Here is a 15,952-nt window from a genome sequence, read left to right as displayed (position 1 = left end):
GAACTATACCCTCAGGTCCTTTTTGCCTAATTTTAGAGCCCATCTCCTAGCTTTGGTTTTTGAGACAGGGTTTCGCTACGTAGTTCAGGCTGGCCTTAAACTCACTTTGTGGCCCAGGCTGGCCTTGAACTTGCAGCAATCCGCCTGCCTCAGCCTCCCAAGTGCTGAGATTACAGACATACACCACCACAACCAACATACATAGTTCTGCCTGAAAAACCAAGACAAAAAACAATAAAGCCCCACCTAATATGTGCAAGACACCAGCTTAGCTGTTGGGTGAGACAAATACACCAGTATTATTTCTATTATTCAGTGCCTAACATGTAACAAGTACACAATATAAATTGAATAAACTAAATTCTTTTATTTGTTTGCATATATCCATAGATAGGGGTGTATTACAACTGCCTTAAATACCTTGAAAATGATTCTAGAGATGGGAATGACAGTTTTTTAAAGGATGACTAAAGAAATCAATGACTGATTTATAATTTTCCACAGTTAATATAATTTATAATTGCAATTTTTGTTTGCAAAACTTGTGTGATGTTCTCAATTCTGGCTAAACCAAAGCTTTTGTTATAAAAGAATTTTCTTCATACATTATATTATTATTTCAGTTTTCCTTAAATCCTTATAATTTCAGAAAATCCTTGACTCATTTGACCTCTCTCTTACATTCCCTGAATGTTTGCCTTATGTTAAGCTTATCATAGGAATAATTAAGACAATGTAATTTAGCCAGTAATTCTGCTTCTTTCAGTCTCTACTTGTGTTAATATTCTCCAGAACCTAAACCTCAAGCTTGTTCTCAACTACTAATTATTTAATTCAGTATTCATTTGGTTATTCATTCAACACATTTAATGACTATGACATGTCCAATGATGGAAATGTAAGAAAAAATAATACAATTCCTACCATAGAAAATTCTTGGTTCAGTGAAAGAAAATGACTAGAAAAAAAGTCATTGAAAGACAGTATAAGTATTTCAAGTATTTATGGATGAAATGGTACAAATATAGAAATACATTCTAAACAAGATTGGCCAGAGCTGGGTGTGGTGGCATACATCTATAATCCCAACACTTAGGAGGCTGGAGCAGGAGGATCATTGTGCGTTCGAGTCCAGCCTGGACAACACAGTGAGCTCAAGGCTAGCCTGAACTACATAATGAGACCCTGTCTCAAAAAAAAAAAAAAAAAAAAAGGATTGGCCAACTGCTAACAAATTGTTGAACTGGGTGGGTAGGTGCACTGAGGTTTATTTTCTCTTCTCTTTACTTCCACGTCTAACAATTTCTATAATAACATTTTAAAATTTCACCAAAAAGTACAGGCACCTGATGAACAGGCAAAATGTGGTATCATCTATACAATGAAATATTATGTGATAATATAAAGAAATGAAGTACTGACACATTCTATAATATGGATGACATGTTGAAATTGGCGCTTTTTTTTGTTTTGTTTTGTTTTCTTTTGATAGCACTGCGAGTTGAACCCAGGACCTCACACATGCTAGGCAAGCAGTCTACAACTAAGCTACATTCCTAGCCCTTTTCTACTTTATTTTTGAGACAAGGTCTCACTATATGCTTAGGTTGGCTTTGAACTTGCAATCCTCCTGCCTTAGCCTCCCAAGTAGCTGTGGTACACATCTGTAATCCCAGCACAGGCTGAGGCAGGAGGATTGCTGTGAGTTCAAGGCCAGCCTGAACTACACAGTGAGGACCCTGTCTTAAAGTCCCTCCACCAAAAGACTCAAACAGATTTCTTCCTGCTTTCCTTTTCAGCTTTTGAGCAGAGTGGATACATAACTGCTCCTATACCAAATCTGTGAAGTGACTCAAAAACATTAAACAGCAAATATGATCACAAACACATACTGTACTTTGTTTACATAGGCTCTCTCCCCACTGAATGCATCTCATTTCTACTTATCTAGGCCTATTTCTTCCTCCCACTACTCCCTATGTAACTATTTCATTTCAATATATAGATTCCAAATTCTCTAAAGGATACAGCAACAAATAATGGGAATAAAAAGAAGCAATATATATAGTAAATGACATAAAATGCAAATAAATTACCTCATTTTCATACCCACAGTTATACTAATGCACTGTAGTCCTTTTGGTCAGTCCAATCTAGTCTGAATTTAGCACCAGTAAGGGATAATTAAAGTATCTGAGAGGTGACTTTTGCACCCAAGGAACAAATGATCTTTACCATTATAGGTTGCACTGTTTTTCACAATTAGCTCCAAATGTTCTCTGAACTCTTCCCGAGATGGGTAGAGACGCTTGCGCACATTTTCACGGAGTGTCTGTAGATCCATTGGTCGAGTGATGATTTTGTAGTAGTCCTTTACAACCTTTGCATTCACTGGAGTGTGAAAAGGGTAGGTCTGTGAAAACAGAGTCAGACTCATTCATGAGCAAGAAACACTTGCCAGAGCCAATAACAGAGGACTATGACATTTCGCCCATCTATCTGATCATTAACTCTCAAAGGAATCTTTTTATATGGAACAGGTCTAGTTCCTCTACTAAACTACTAAAAAACTACAACAAAAAACACCAAAAAACATCCCCCAAAATTAGGAGTTCCAGGTACCTAGGTTGACATGCTACTGCCCTCTATGTATCTGAAATCACAGGTAAAACAAAGGGTTTGCCGTCCCAACTGCAGATATCAGATACAATGTACTCACATTTGGAAGATCTCTCATGTCATTGATGATAGACTCCAAGATTGACGACAATGTTACCATAGGGTCTGTCCGGCGCCGGTGGATGGACTTATGGGGTCTCTAAGAAACAAGAAATCAGAATTCTTTTGACCAAAAAACCGAACACTTTCTATATAGATATATTTCAGAAATCCTATAGGGAACGACATACATAATTCTTAGGGAAAGGCTACAGGGAATGACCATGTCATAGAAGAATAGGGGAATTAATGAGAACCTATCTGATCACAAGGGGGCAATGTAGAAACTCACATTCAAATAGTCACAGTGAACAGTAGTCCCAACCCGTCGTTTTTTCTTGGGAGGAAGTTGCTGTTTAGGGAACTTGAGAACCAGAGATTTTCTGCGAACCTCATCAGCACTGCAATTAATAAAACTTTTATAGCATGCAGCCCCTACTTCCTAGGAAAGAAGCAACTACAGGAAAAAGCCAACTGTACAACTTCAGCAATATATAATTCAAGGATAGCAAACCCTGAAAATATCTTGAACCTATTTATAGAGTTAAGTAACAGCATTGGTATAGTAATTGAAACTATTTTGTACTTATAAGGCAAAACAAATGAATATATTAATGTTAATAATCAGAGAAAGGATACAAACATGAAATGGGGGAAGATGAGGATTCAGAGTATAGGGCCGGGGATATAACTCAGGGGCACAAGAGCCTACCTGGCAAGTGCAAGGTCCTGAGTTCAATTCCCGATTCAAAAAAAAAAAAAAAAAAAGACTGAGTCTGTAGGTACTGTGTAATTTGAATCAAAAGTACCAGTTAGAAGTTGTGATTTAAGTAGCCAGGGATGGTGGCACACACCTGTAATCCCAGCACTGGGAAATCTGAGGCAGAAGGAGTTCACCTAAGTTCAAGGCCAACCTGGTCTACACAGTGAGTTCAGGGTAGCCTAAACTACCTAGTGAGATCCTATCTCAAAAAACAAAAAAAACTAAGTTGTGATTTAAAATACATGTAGGAAAGAGTGAGGTAGGGAAGAGATATGGGATAAAAAAAGGAACTGAGATGTGTTATATACCAACTCCACAAAAGCAATGTAAACATTATGTATTGCAAACATGTACCAAAAAAGGATCAAGAGATGGGAGAGGAAAGCCGGGCGTGGTGGCGCACGCCTGTAATCCCAGCACTTGGGAGGCTGAGGCAGGAGGATCGTTACAAGTTCGAGACCAGCCTGGGCTACAAAGTGAACTCAAGACCAGTTTGAACTGCATAGTGAGACCCTGTCTCAAAAAGAGATGGGAGAGGGAGAAAAAGGAGAGGGGATGAAAAAAGAAATTAAGATGTGTTATGTGTATGTACAAACTTCCCACCAGGAATGTAAACTTTATGTACAACTATATTAATAAACTAAACTAAACTAAAATACACATATACTTCCTAGTTCTGTTTACTAAAATAGCTGAGAAGCAACGATATCTCAGTGGTAAGATTATATCTAACACCTCTAAATACCTCCCTCCAAAAAGAAATCCGGGTTCCCTAGAGAAATAGCTGATTCTAGGTACAGGACAAGGAAAATTCAGAGTGCCAGGAAGCGAAGTTCTCAAAGATTTACAGGGTCATTTCAAAAGAATACAGGATCTGGCTTTGAGTCAAATTTAGGATATTACACATCAAAATTAATGATGTTGCCAGGCATGGTGGCGCATGCCTGTAATCCCAGCACTCAGGAGGCTGAGGCAGGAGGATTGCCATGAGTTCAAGGTCACCCTGAACTACATAGCGAAATCCTGTCTCAAAAAACCAAAAGATGCTAATTATAATACATTAAAGGAAAAATTTCAGAATTTATAGTAATACTTAAAGGGAGATATAGAAACTTTTCTTTATAGAAAAATGCCAGCTACTGTAGAGAAATGTTAAGATTTATTTTTTGAGAAATGTTATATTTAGAAAATCCATGTTTTTTAACCTTCAATGAAATAACTGAGTCAGGCAATGATTACCAATGAGTGCCAGAACCAGTGGGAATGTTAGGGAAAGGGATATTCACCCACAGCTTAATTACAAAGGGGAAAATATACCTTTATTCCAAGGCCTGAAGATAAAGGGAAATCCTGACATTATGTGCTTCCTGATGTGATAAAGTACATAATATCATCTATGTAGAATGTCTAGCCAAAAATATTTAATTTGAATCTAATCCACGAGAAAATAATCAGACAAATCTAGAAAGTGGGTTATGAGACAACTGGCATGAATGCTTCAAAAATTTCAGTATCATGTAAAATAGCCAGGCATGGTGGCACATGCCTGTAATCCCAACATTTGGAGGGCTCAGGCAAGAGGATCACCCCAAGTCCAAGGCCAACCTGGGCTACATAGTGAGTTCAAGACCAGCCTCAACTGCATAGTAAGACCCTGTTTCAAAAAACAAAACAAAAAACTCTAACAAACAAAATTCAGTATCACGAAAAATATAAAAGGTGGAAAAGACAGTTTTAAATGAAGAGAATCAAAGTGTATTTAATGTCTGGACTCAGACTGGATCCAGAATTGGGGAGGGGGAATAAAGGACATTGATACAACTGCAGAAATTTGAATAAGGTCAAAATATTACATATGAGATGTGTATTAAAGAACTTGGGAATGAAACATGATGCTTGCAACTTACAAATGCATCAGAAAAAAAGATATATAACAATGAAGCATGTGGCAAAATACACACTACTGAATTTAGAAGACTAGGGTATTTTTTTTTTCTTTTTTGGTTCTTTTTGGTTTTTTTTTTTTTTTTTTTTTTGGTTTTTCTCCGGTACCAGGAACCGAACTCACGACCTTGCGCTTGCCAGGCAGGCGCTTTTTGCCGCTGAGCTAAATCCCCAGCCCGTTTTTGGTATTTTTGAGACAGGGTTTTGCTATGCAGTTCAAGCTAGCTGTGAACTCACACTGATCTTCCTGCCTCAGCCTTCCACATGCTTGGATTACCACCATGCCCAGCAATATTGTATGCTTTCCAATTTTCTATAGGTTTAAAATTTTCAAACTAAACAAAATTCTAAAACTCCATTTTATTATCAAACTCTCTGAGGGCAAGAGACATACGTATGCATAGTTTATGTTTCCTCGATCTTTTTGGACGCTCTTTCAGAACACTGACATTAGGGACCTTGCAATTATTAAAAGTGCCTAGAAGTAGAATAGCAAGAGAGAATTAAGATCTACTGGTATCTACTATATGTCAGGCATTGAAATATGTATTTTATAGTCTCTTTCATTTTATCTACATAACTAACCTGGTAAATAGTGGCTGGATTTTTATTTACAAACTAAGACACAGAAATGTTAGGTAACATGCCCCAGGGCAAGTAGTAGAACCTAATGAGTGCTGTTACTTTCATTACTGACAAGTATTACAGAGAAAACTGCAAAATTCCTGTATTCTCAGTTCCACTTCAGCGAACACTATCACATCTACCCCTGCCACCCATGAACATCATCAACCTCCGATACATCTCTCCCATACCACTTCCTGCTGCTCTTACCTCTCGATTAACTGTTTCCCCAAGACAATCTTGGTCCCTTCAACCTTGATAAGTTCTTCATTATCATTATGAATGACTGTCTTTTCCAACTCCTCCTCCTGTTCCTCTGTCATGGCAACGGGATTGGAAGGCGGAGCATTTGTTTGGTAATAAAGGGGACAGAATTTGTTTGTCCTCATGTGCCCAATGGCACCACATGCTCCACATTTCAGCTATGAAAGGAAAAATATCAACATGTCAGACACAAGCAGGCTGAAATATGTTGGAGATAAGCCAGTGAAGGAAAAACAAAGTAAAGGCAAAAGAGAAACAAGGACAATTTCAGAACTTTCTCTATAATAGAATGGTTATTCACCTATCTATAGAAGCCACTAGACAAAAGTCCACATATAGAAATGACACATAAAAGAGAAAATAAAATCCAGAGGCTAAACATTTCTTTAAAAAAATCATGTGAGGAATAAAAGGGAACGGATTTCCATTCCCAATGTAAGTCATGAACTGTGACAATATTAAATCTGCAGGTGAATGGCAGCTGGAAGTCCAAGCATAATCAGTTATCTAGGCAGACTTCCATAGTTAAAACAAGGAAAAAGCTCAATGGTATCAAATCTCCATCTCAGTTTTTCAACTGAGTGGCTCTGGTATCCTAGAACTCAGTTTCATTTGTAAAATGGGACCAGTATCATATCACACTTATCTAATATCACATATATAGAAAGGAACATCAAAACATTTAATGACTTAAGTACATGTTAACTGTGCATTATATTTGTTGAATACAATTTATCAAGAGCTTCACATGATTTACTTCATTTAATACAACATTGTGAGAGACTATTATTTTTTAGAAAACATGTTTAGAGAGGTGAAGATCACAGAGCTATTAAGTGGCAGAACCAAAACTCAATCAGATCTTCTGTTTCTAAGTTCATGGCTCCTTCTACTGTACCACAGGTGCTTCATCTTATGGAGCACTTTACAGTCACACTGCACAGTAATGCCTGCAGGACTAAGTTATTTTTTGTTTGTTTTGTTTTGGTACTGAGGATTAAACCCATGGCCGTCATACTGAGCTATATTCCCAGCCCTTTTTATTTTTGGAGATAGGATCTTGTGAAGTCACTAAAGTACCCAGATTGGGCTTGAACTTGCAATGTTCCTCTCTCAGCTTCCCAGGATGCTGGAATTATAGACATGTGCCACCATGCAAGAAGTCCTACTTTAAGTGTAAAACAATTTGTATCCTATATATGTTTTAGTTTTATTGCTTTTTTCCCCAATACTGGGAATCGAACCCAGGGGCACTCTACTGCTGTGCTACAACCCCAGCCCTTACTTTTTTTTTTTTTTTTTGGTTTTTCTCCGGTACCGGGAACTGAACTCACGACCTTGCGCTTGCCAGGCAGGCGCTTTTGCTGCTGAGCTAAATCCCCAGCCCCTCTTACTTTTTATTTTGAGATCACTGCCCAGGCTGGCCTCTTAGTTGTCATCCTCCAGCTTCAGCCTCCTAAGTAGCTGGAATTACAGGTGTGTCCCATGATACCTGGTTTGTTGCATTTTAAAATATGTACAACTTCTTAAAAAAACAGGGGATGTAGCTCAGTGGTAGCATGCTTGTCTTAGCATGCATGAGCCTCTGTATTTCACTGCCAGGTATTGTCTGCTTCCTCTAACAGTACAATAAAAAATTGCAAGACAAAAAAAAGAGATGTGACTATACACACACACACAAATATGCAGCTGAAAAATCCACCAAACCTATTAACTCCTAGAAAATATTTCAAAGGAAGTATAAATGACATCTGATGAGAACAGTGACACCAGATTGGGCTTGGTGGTGTTGGGACCACTCACACTATTACTAAAAACACTGAAACTGCCAAATCAATGCAAACTAGCTTTCCACAATACTGCTCTCATTCTCAGTAAGGGAGGATAATGAAAGCTAACAAAAAAGGTATGCTTGCTTGCTTTCTTTGTTTTGTTAGTTGTGATTATGCCATATTACACTTACTTTTAGGTCAGGACGCTCCTTTAGTTTTTTGGGCTTCTTCTCAGGAGGACCCTTAAGCTTCTCCTTTTCCTGGTTCCGCTTAAGCCTCCTTAATTGTTCTTGAATCCTCCGCCGCTCTTTTCGCATCTCTTCTCGATGCTGTTCATCAAAAAGGGCAAATTTTCGACTGAACAGCAGAGGGGGAAAGGGAGATCACATAAGAAACCTAAACCAAGAAGAATGTCCTAATAGCTAACATCTCAGAACTAAAATAATCCACCCAGGCTGAAATTAAAAGGGAATACCTGCATTCCCAACTCTCTTGCTAGTTAGCCCTCCATCTGATTTTTGGTTTTTTTTTTGGTCTTTTTTGAGATAGGGTTTTGATATGCAGTTCAGAGGCTGGCCTTGAGCTCACTTTGTAGCCCAGGCTGGTCTCGAACTAGCAATAATCCTCCTGCCTCAGCCTCCCAAGTGCTGGGATTACAGGTGTGCCCCACCATGCCTGGCTTCCTTCATCTGAAGTTACCTTTTCAAGAGCAGGAAAATTTATTTGCAAAAAGAATGGGGAATAGGAACAGCTCCTCAGAGACAGGAGTGGTCCCAAATGGGCAGCCAACAAGCCTACCCCTCAAAGGAAGTTTTACAGAGCAAATCATGACGCAGATACAACATTGGTCAAAAATTATGATTAACCAATACAATTGCAAGTATAGTTGCTTATGTAATATTGATCTAATGGTAGCAAGGGTACATGAGTGACATCATTAACTAATCTATAGTCTTAGTCTTATCTTTAGTCTTAGCAGTCTTAGTGGGTGGGAGAAGATGGCCCACCCCTAATGAGATAATGGGAAATCCCAAAAGGGTGATACTGATAATCCCAAGCCTCCATTCATCCTTTAGGGAAGTATGTAAAACTAGCCATTGGACTTTAATATTCAGATGTACTTCCAGCCAAAGTCCTGGTGCATTCTTATCTCCGCTAGAGCCCAGTCCTGTCTGACTGCCTACTATATTTCTACCTTACATAGTTACTTCTTATAGTAAGTCCTAAGTAATCCCTAACATTTTTAAGAAACTAAACAGCCAAATACAAAGAACTCTGGTAAAATGTGATATGCCTTTATTTTGTAGCGAACATAAATTTTCCTGGTGATATGGCTTGTTCAAACCCAGAGATGTATAGGCAAGATGGTTCCCAATTATGACCAACTTCTCCACCATTATTCTCCCTATCATAATTGGAAGTGGTAAATAAAACTCACATGAATTCCTCATCTTTTGTAGTGCGTATACGCACATAGGCATCTATGACAGCTGGTTTTCGGACTGTCTCACAGCGAACATACTCTTTCCCTTCTTCATCTCGAAATGTGCGATATATCTTGAGACAACGACCAGTGGCAGAGGAGTTAAGGCTAGTCACAGAAGCTGTGTCATCATCTCTATGATTGTTTCCTGATGCAGCTGAGCCCGCTGCTGCAAGGTAGAAAGAGATTTCCAAATACTGCCCCTTCCACCCAAGTGGCTGTTTTCTTGGCAATGAGTGGAGACAATGAATTTGACAAGCCACAAAACCATGGCTTTAAAGAAAGCACCAAAGTCCCCACCAGCCCAGTACTACCAGGACTAATTTATCCTTTCCTAATTTCATCTTACCACTCTTAATTTCCATTTTTACAAGTACAAAAGTTCCCCCCAATCCTCAAAGAACTAGATGTCCGCTAGAGGAGATGGAGGAGCAGTAGCTATATTCTGATTCCTCTTAGTAACAGGGCAATAGAAAATTCCAAGCAAGAAGTTAATGATGAAAACACCCAAGCGAGCACGCATAAAAGGAAATATGACACCACAGAAACATGTCCAGAGTATTATATTTCTCAAAACTTTTCGTTTTCAGACAGGATCTCACTATGCAGTAAGGCTGGCCTCAACCTCAGGGCGATCCTCTTTGCCTCAGCCTCCTAAGTGCTAGGATTACATGCTGGGATTACAGGCGTGCACCACACCTCGCCTTCTCAAAACTTTAGTATGAATAGGAATCACCGGGGGGTGGGCTGTTAAAATAAAGATTGTAATTCAGTAGGTCTGAAAAAAGGCCCAAGGTTCTACCTTTCTAACTAATCTCCATGTGATGCGGATACTGTGGTCCAAACCACACTAGCAAAGACCTAAAAGACCACATTGTGGAAGGGTTATATTACATCTTTACAAAGTAGCTAGAACAATGAAATTACACAAAACCTTTACAGAGAGGGAGAAACCAAGAGAAAAAAAAATTAGTGTGAATGAGAACAGTTATTAAAATCTTCATATTTAATGTTTATCCTCTCAGTATCTACATTCAAGTACTCATATTTGACATCTATACTCTTGAATATCATGGGGACTTCAAACCCTGCACAATATACATTCTCTTCCTAAATTTGCTTTTCTCTGAAATTAGTGATAACAACATCTTCCTAGTAAGTCAGAATGAAACCTTAAGGTAGTCTTGACTTTTACCCATTTCTTCCCCAATTCCCACGTCCCAAATGAATTCCAGTCATAACCATCATCCTTACCCTCAACTTCTGCAATTTTTGGTCATTTTTAAGTCTTTTAAGGGTTTAAGGCTCCTTTGAGAATCTTTTAGAAGCCATGAATCTTCTCTAAAACATGCACATTTGCACAGAACTTTACATGTAATGTAAAAGGGTTCAAGGACAATCCCCCAAAACTATCCACAGATTCTGTATTAAAAACTGTTACCCATAGCCATGTCCAACCTCTGGCTTGAAGGTTGGATACACCTGGCTTGCTTGGACCATACTGAGTGAAGAGAAATTGTTTGGGGCTACAGGTAAAATATATAATATAGTTAATATACGTAACCAAAACTTCATTTTAAAATATATTTCATTATAATACAGGCATGTCCAATGCAGGTTGGACTCACCTGGTGAGAGAAAGCTCACTTTAAAAACACAGCCCTTGCTTGGCCAGGTACCTGATACAAAGGGAGCCCCTTCAATTTGTTCTGCACAAACAAACCTAGAGTCTAGATGGCAGAAATCTATCTTATCTACAGGCTTTTCTATATTCATCCTCTACTTTGCCTCCAGCTTTGTCTCAGTGTCTGCAGTTATTTATTTTTTTTTTGAGACAGTCTCGCTATGTAGTCCAGGCTGGCCTTGAACTATGTATCCCAGGCTGGCTTCCAACTTGCAGTGGTTCTCTTGTCTTAGCCTCCTGAGTGCTGGGATTATAGGCATGCACTATCATACTAGGCTATTTACACTTTTTTGAGCTTACTCTGCTTTTTCTGTGAAACCACTACCCTTACCCAGTAGCATCCGCTGTAGCTCCTTCCGCTCCTGCTCCTCACGTTCACGTGACAGTTGAGAACTTGTTTTCTTGTTCTGCAGCATGTTCTCAATATTCTTTCCCATTTCTTCAAAATCACTGTCTTCAGCTGAGCTGCTGTCTGTATCAGTTGATAAGACTTCAGTCGATGACAAAACCCTAAAAAGAAAAAAAATGGTAAATTAAGACAAAGATAAATACAAAAGTATAGAGACAACTAGAGAGAACAGGACTGTAGGCCAAAGTAGAAAACTGGAGAATCAACCTTAAAAAGGCATACTCAAAATTCACTAAGCAGCTGGGTGTGGTGGCGCACACCTATAATCTCAGCACTCAGGAGGCTGAGGCAGGAGGACTGCCTTGAGTTCAAGGCCAGCCTGAACTACACAGTGAGAACTCGTCTTAAAAAAAAATAAAAATCCACTAAGTACCGTAGGACCCTTTATGGGAAAACTTTACAAAGTTTTCATATTTAGTGAATGAGGCAAGTTTACGAAATTGCTGTAACTTTCAGAATTCCTGGAGAGAAGGTGAGAAACCAGCACACTGGTCACTTTTAACAGCACATTACTATTATCTTGCAACTAAGCTTTCAGAAAAAAACCCGGTCACCTGTTACTACTGTTATGGCTGTGAGGGCCAGACCAAGAAAGCAGTAAGAGTTGCCCTGGAATCCAGAGCATAAGCCTACCAACTCTCGACATTCACACTACTTATGCCAAACGGTTTTGAAAGGAGCAGGTATTCTAGCAGCACTATAACAAAAATATACTATTGTAGCATCTCAGATACTTGATTACCTAGTCGTATTTTTAAGTGATTTCCTCTTCATTATAAATCAGGGAAGAGAGGCTGGAGATGGAGCCTAACAGCAGAGAACTTGCCTAGCATGTGTAAGGCTTTGGGTTCAATCCTCAACATCACAAAAATAAAGCTAAACTAAACAGTATCTGGGACTTCTTCCCTTTCCAGCTTGAATTTTCTGCAGGACTGAAATAACATACTTGTTCTGTAGGTCAAAGATACGCTGGCATTCCTCTTTGTAACGCTCTTGATGTTCAGCAACAGAAAACCTTGATCCACGGGCAAATTTACTCATAGGGCCCTCTCCAGAGCGGGCCTGTTCTGTTGACATTGTACGCACCACATCAATCACTTCCCAGCGGGACAACTTTTTAATCTACGAGACATATGCACAAATTTATTTATTTACATATATTTATATATGTAAATAAATAAATAAAGAGATTTCAAAGGACAAACCAAGGCACATGATGAGAGAGAGATAAACCAAAAAATCATCCAAAGCAGAGTAAACAGAAAGCTTCAAGAAAGCTAACTCTTACAAAAGTATCCATAACCTACTATAACCTATAGCACAAAGTTCTCCAGATAGTTCCTTACAACTGCCTTCTAACCGTTCCCTACATACACAAAGCCTCTAGGTGTTCCCAAGTTTCCCTCTTCCACACCCACCTCTTCCTCAGGCACGCCAAATTTACGAAGAAGTTGCTTGGCATTTTTCAGAGAAAGGCGACGAAGGTCTGCATCTGTTCCGGTCACTGTCTTCTTCACTGGCTGAGGTTCCTTATCATCCTACCGCAAACAAAACCAAGTTAGTATCTTAAAAGCTGAACTGGAGTTTGAACCCATGCCCTTTTACTGAGCTATATCACCAGCCCTTTTTACAATTTATTTTGAGACAGGGTCTCACTAAGTCCTTAAATTGCCTACATTAGGTTTGAACTTGTAATCCCCCTGCCTCAGCCTCTTAGAGTACTGGGATTACAGCTGTGTACCACCATACCCAGCTCTAAGAAGCTGAATTATTCATATTAGGTGTCTAAGTCATTCTACCAACTCTATCACTTTCCAGATCCTCCACCATTTATCTCCAGTTTTAAGTCCCCCTTTCTTTAATAATCTCCTTCTAGAAATCCAATCTTACCTTCTGCTGTGTTGGTTTGTTTGGAATTTTCACATAGGAGAATCCTTCACCACACCCTGTGGGATCTGCCACCCCAGTCACCTCCAGTAGACACTTGCCCTTCATGGCAGCAATGAAAGCTCTTGTGGTGTTCCAAGGAGCAGTGCGAACCTGAAGTACAGAAAGAGATTCTGAGGGCTATAAGAAACCATTGTTCTATGTTTAGCCATTACCTAGAAGGGCAGAATAATTATAATGAATAATTTCATACTTTCTTAAATTATCTACAAAGAACAACAACAAAATAGAGCTGTCCAGTACTCAGCTCCTTTCTTTCCTATGGTACTTAAATCATGAAATTAAATAGAAATCAGGTGTGGTGGCGCACACCTGTAATCCCAGCACTCGGGAGGCTGAGGCAGGATCCTTGCGAATTCAAGACCAGCCTGGCCTACAAAGTGAGCTCAAGGCAAGCCTGAACTGCATAGCGAGACCCTGTCTCCAGAAGACAAAAAAAAAAAAAAAATAGAAATCAAGAGCTCAACCAGGGTAAGGAGTAAGAATGGTGGTATCCTTCAGTCCTATACCCCTAAGACTTAAATGAGCGAGCACTCTAAATTGCCCCCATATTCATGATGCTCAAAGCTAGAATGATAACTGCAATTGACTAATTGTTCAAGTAGACTCTTTAAAACAGTTTGCTTTCAAAAGTACTGGTCCCAGGCTGGATGTGGTGGCGCATGCATATAATCCTAGCACTCGGGAAGCTGAGGTAGGAGGATCACTGCGACTTTGAGGCCAGTCTGGGGTACAAAGTCAGTTTAAGGCCGCCCTGAACTGTATAGTGAAACCCTGTCTCAAAAAAAAAAAAAAAAAAAAAAAAGGCACTGGTCCAAACCTAGCAGTATTAAACTAAAGCCCAATCTATTTCAGCCACTGGTCTGGTCAAAAGGTATTTACTGATCCTACAAAATAATTTGAGAATTAGGACAAGGGATGAATGTGCTTGCCCACAGACTAGTCAAGAGTACATATGACTCGTATGGGGCCCTGGGTTTGAGCGCCAGCACAGGTTGGGGGTGTGGGGGAGGAATATACCTGATTAGTTAGAAAATGGTTAATTCTCTTTTCAAGATTCAATCATGGGGGCTGGGAATATAGCTGAGTGGCACAGCGCCTGCCTGGCAAGCACAAGGTCCTGAGTTCAATTCCCGATTAAAAAAAAAAAAAAAAGATTCAATCATGAAGGCTAATCAAAATAATCCCTAATTTCTGAAACTCTTTCACTCACTTTTCATTCTCAGCTCAAAAATGTACTACAGTATTTTATTTTTAACTGATATATAAGAACATAAAAACTGTACAAATTAATGGACTATCATCATGTTTTGATATATCTATGTATTGTATAATATTTAAATCAGATTAAATTTATCACCTCAAACATCTATCATTTCTTTCTTTTTTTTAGGTACCAGGAATCGAACTCAGGACCTTGTGCTTGCCAGGCAGGCGCTTATGCCACTGAGCTATATCCCTGGCCCACATCTATCATTTCTGTACAGTCAAAACAATAAAAATACTTTGAGCTTCACTCTGACCTCATCTTGTTTCTTTTTATAGACATTTACTCATTTAACAAATGGTTATTGAATAACTACTATATGACAGGGATTACTTTTTCATGGACCTTATGCTAGTGAGGGAAAATAACCAATTTAATAATACTACATGATCAGCGCCATGATAAGAAATAGAAGATATAGGCCAGGTATGCACATTTGGGAGGCTGAGGCACAGGATCACTGTGAGTTCCAGGCCAGCCTGAACTACACAGCAAGACTCTGTCTCAAAAAAAAAAAAAAAAAAAAAAGAAGCGAGAGGGAGAGAGAGATACAATATATACACAAAGAAGGGAAAGATAATCATCCAGTCTGAAACCAAAGAATGAGATCAAGAGTTAGGAGCCAGGCATGGTGGCGCACACCTATAATCCTAGCACTCATGAGGCTGAGGTAGGAGGATCATCTTTTTTTTAAATTCAGGATCATTTTATTGTAAAATGAAAGGTAAATGAAAGGTAAAGGTAAATGAAAAGACTGGAGTTAGCCAGCTGGACAGATGTTTCAGGGGTCTAGGCAATACCTGCATTATATCTGAATCCTACTGTGAACCATTTCTAAAATGTGCTAATTATATTTAGACATTTAAAACCAGAAGGAAATTTTTGAGGTTAATTCCACTTGAGATCTTCTTACTAGCAGAAAGAAAAGGTTAATTAACACACTGTAGGTTATTAGTTAGAAAATATATAAATATATATATATATACACATACATACATATACATACATACATGGCCGGGTATGGTGGTACATGCCTGTGTTCCCAGCACTCAGAAGGCTGAGGCAGGAGGATCTTTG

At 39.0% G+C, this 15,952-nt stretch overlaps 1 protein-coding gene across 4 annotated transcripts in view; it reads right to left on the bottom strand.

The window, feature by feature from the left end:
• The window catches only part of Taf1 (TAF1 RNA polymerase II, TATA box binding protein (TBP)-associated factor, 250kDa), a 76,702-nt gene that overhangs the window by 35,822 nt on the left and 24,928 nt on the right, over positions 1-15,952 (bottom strand). For all 4 annotated transcript variants that reach the window (XM_005401669.2, XM_005401671.2, XM_005401670.2 and 1 more), the window contains exons 19-28: positions 13,552-13,701; positions 13,080-13,199; positions 12,608-12,783; positions 11,584-11,762; positions 9,524-9,737; positions 8,277-8,442; positions 6,260-6,471; positions 3,011-3,119; positions 2,720-2,818; positions 2,236-2,413 (exon numbers count right to left, since the gene is read on the bottom strand). In XM_005401669.2, the coding sequence (XP_005401726.1) occupies positions 2,236-2,413; positions 2,720-2,818; positions 3,011-3,119; positions 6,260-6,471; positions 8,277-8,442; positions 9,524-9,737; positions 11,584-11,762; positions 12,608-12,783; positions 13,080-13,199; positions 13,552-13,701 (1,603 nt within the window). The remainder of the gene's footprint in view (positions 1-2,235; positions 2,414-2,719; positions 2,819-3,010; positions 3,120-6,259; positions 6,472-8,276; positions 8,443-9,523; positions 9,738-11,583; positions 11,763-12,607; positions 12,784-13,079; positions 13,200-13,551; positions 13,702-15,952) is intronic.

The sequence above is a fragment of the Chinchilla lanigera genome, unplaced genomic scaffold (assembly GCF_000276665.1).
Source record: "Chinchilla lanigera isolate Chin_1 unplaced genomic scaffold, ChiLan1.0 scaffold00074, whole genome shotgun sequence".
NCBI classification, from domain to species: Eukaryota; Metazoa; Chordata; class Mammalia; order Rodentia; family Chinchillidae; genus Chinchilla; species Chinchilla lanigera.
The sequence above is the reverse complement of the archived record's forward strand: the minus strand, read 5'-3'. Positions and strand labels throughout refer to the sequence as shown.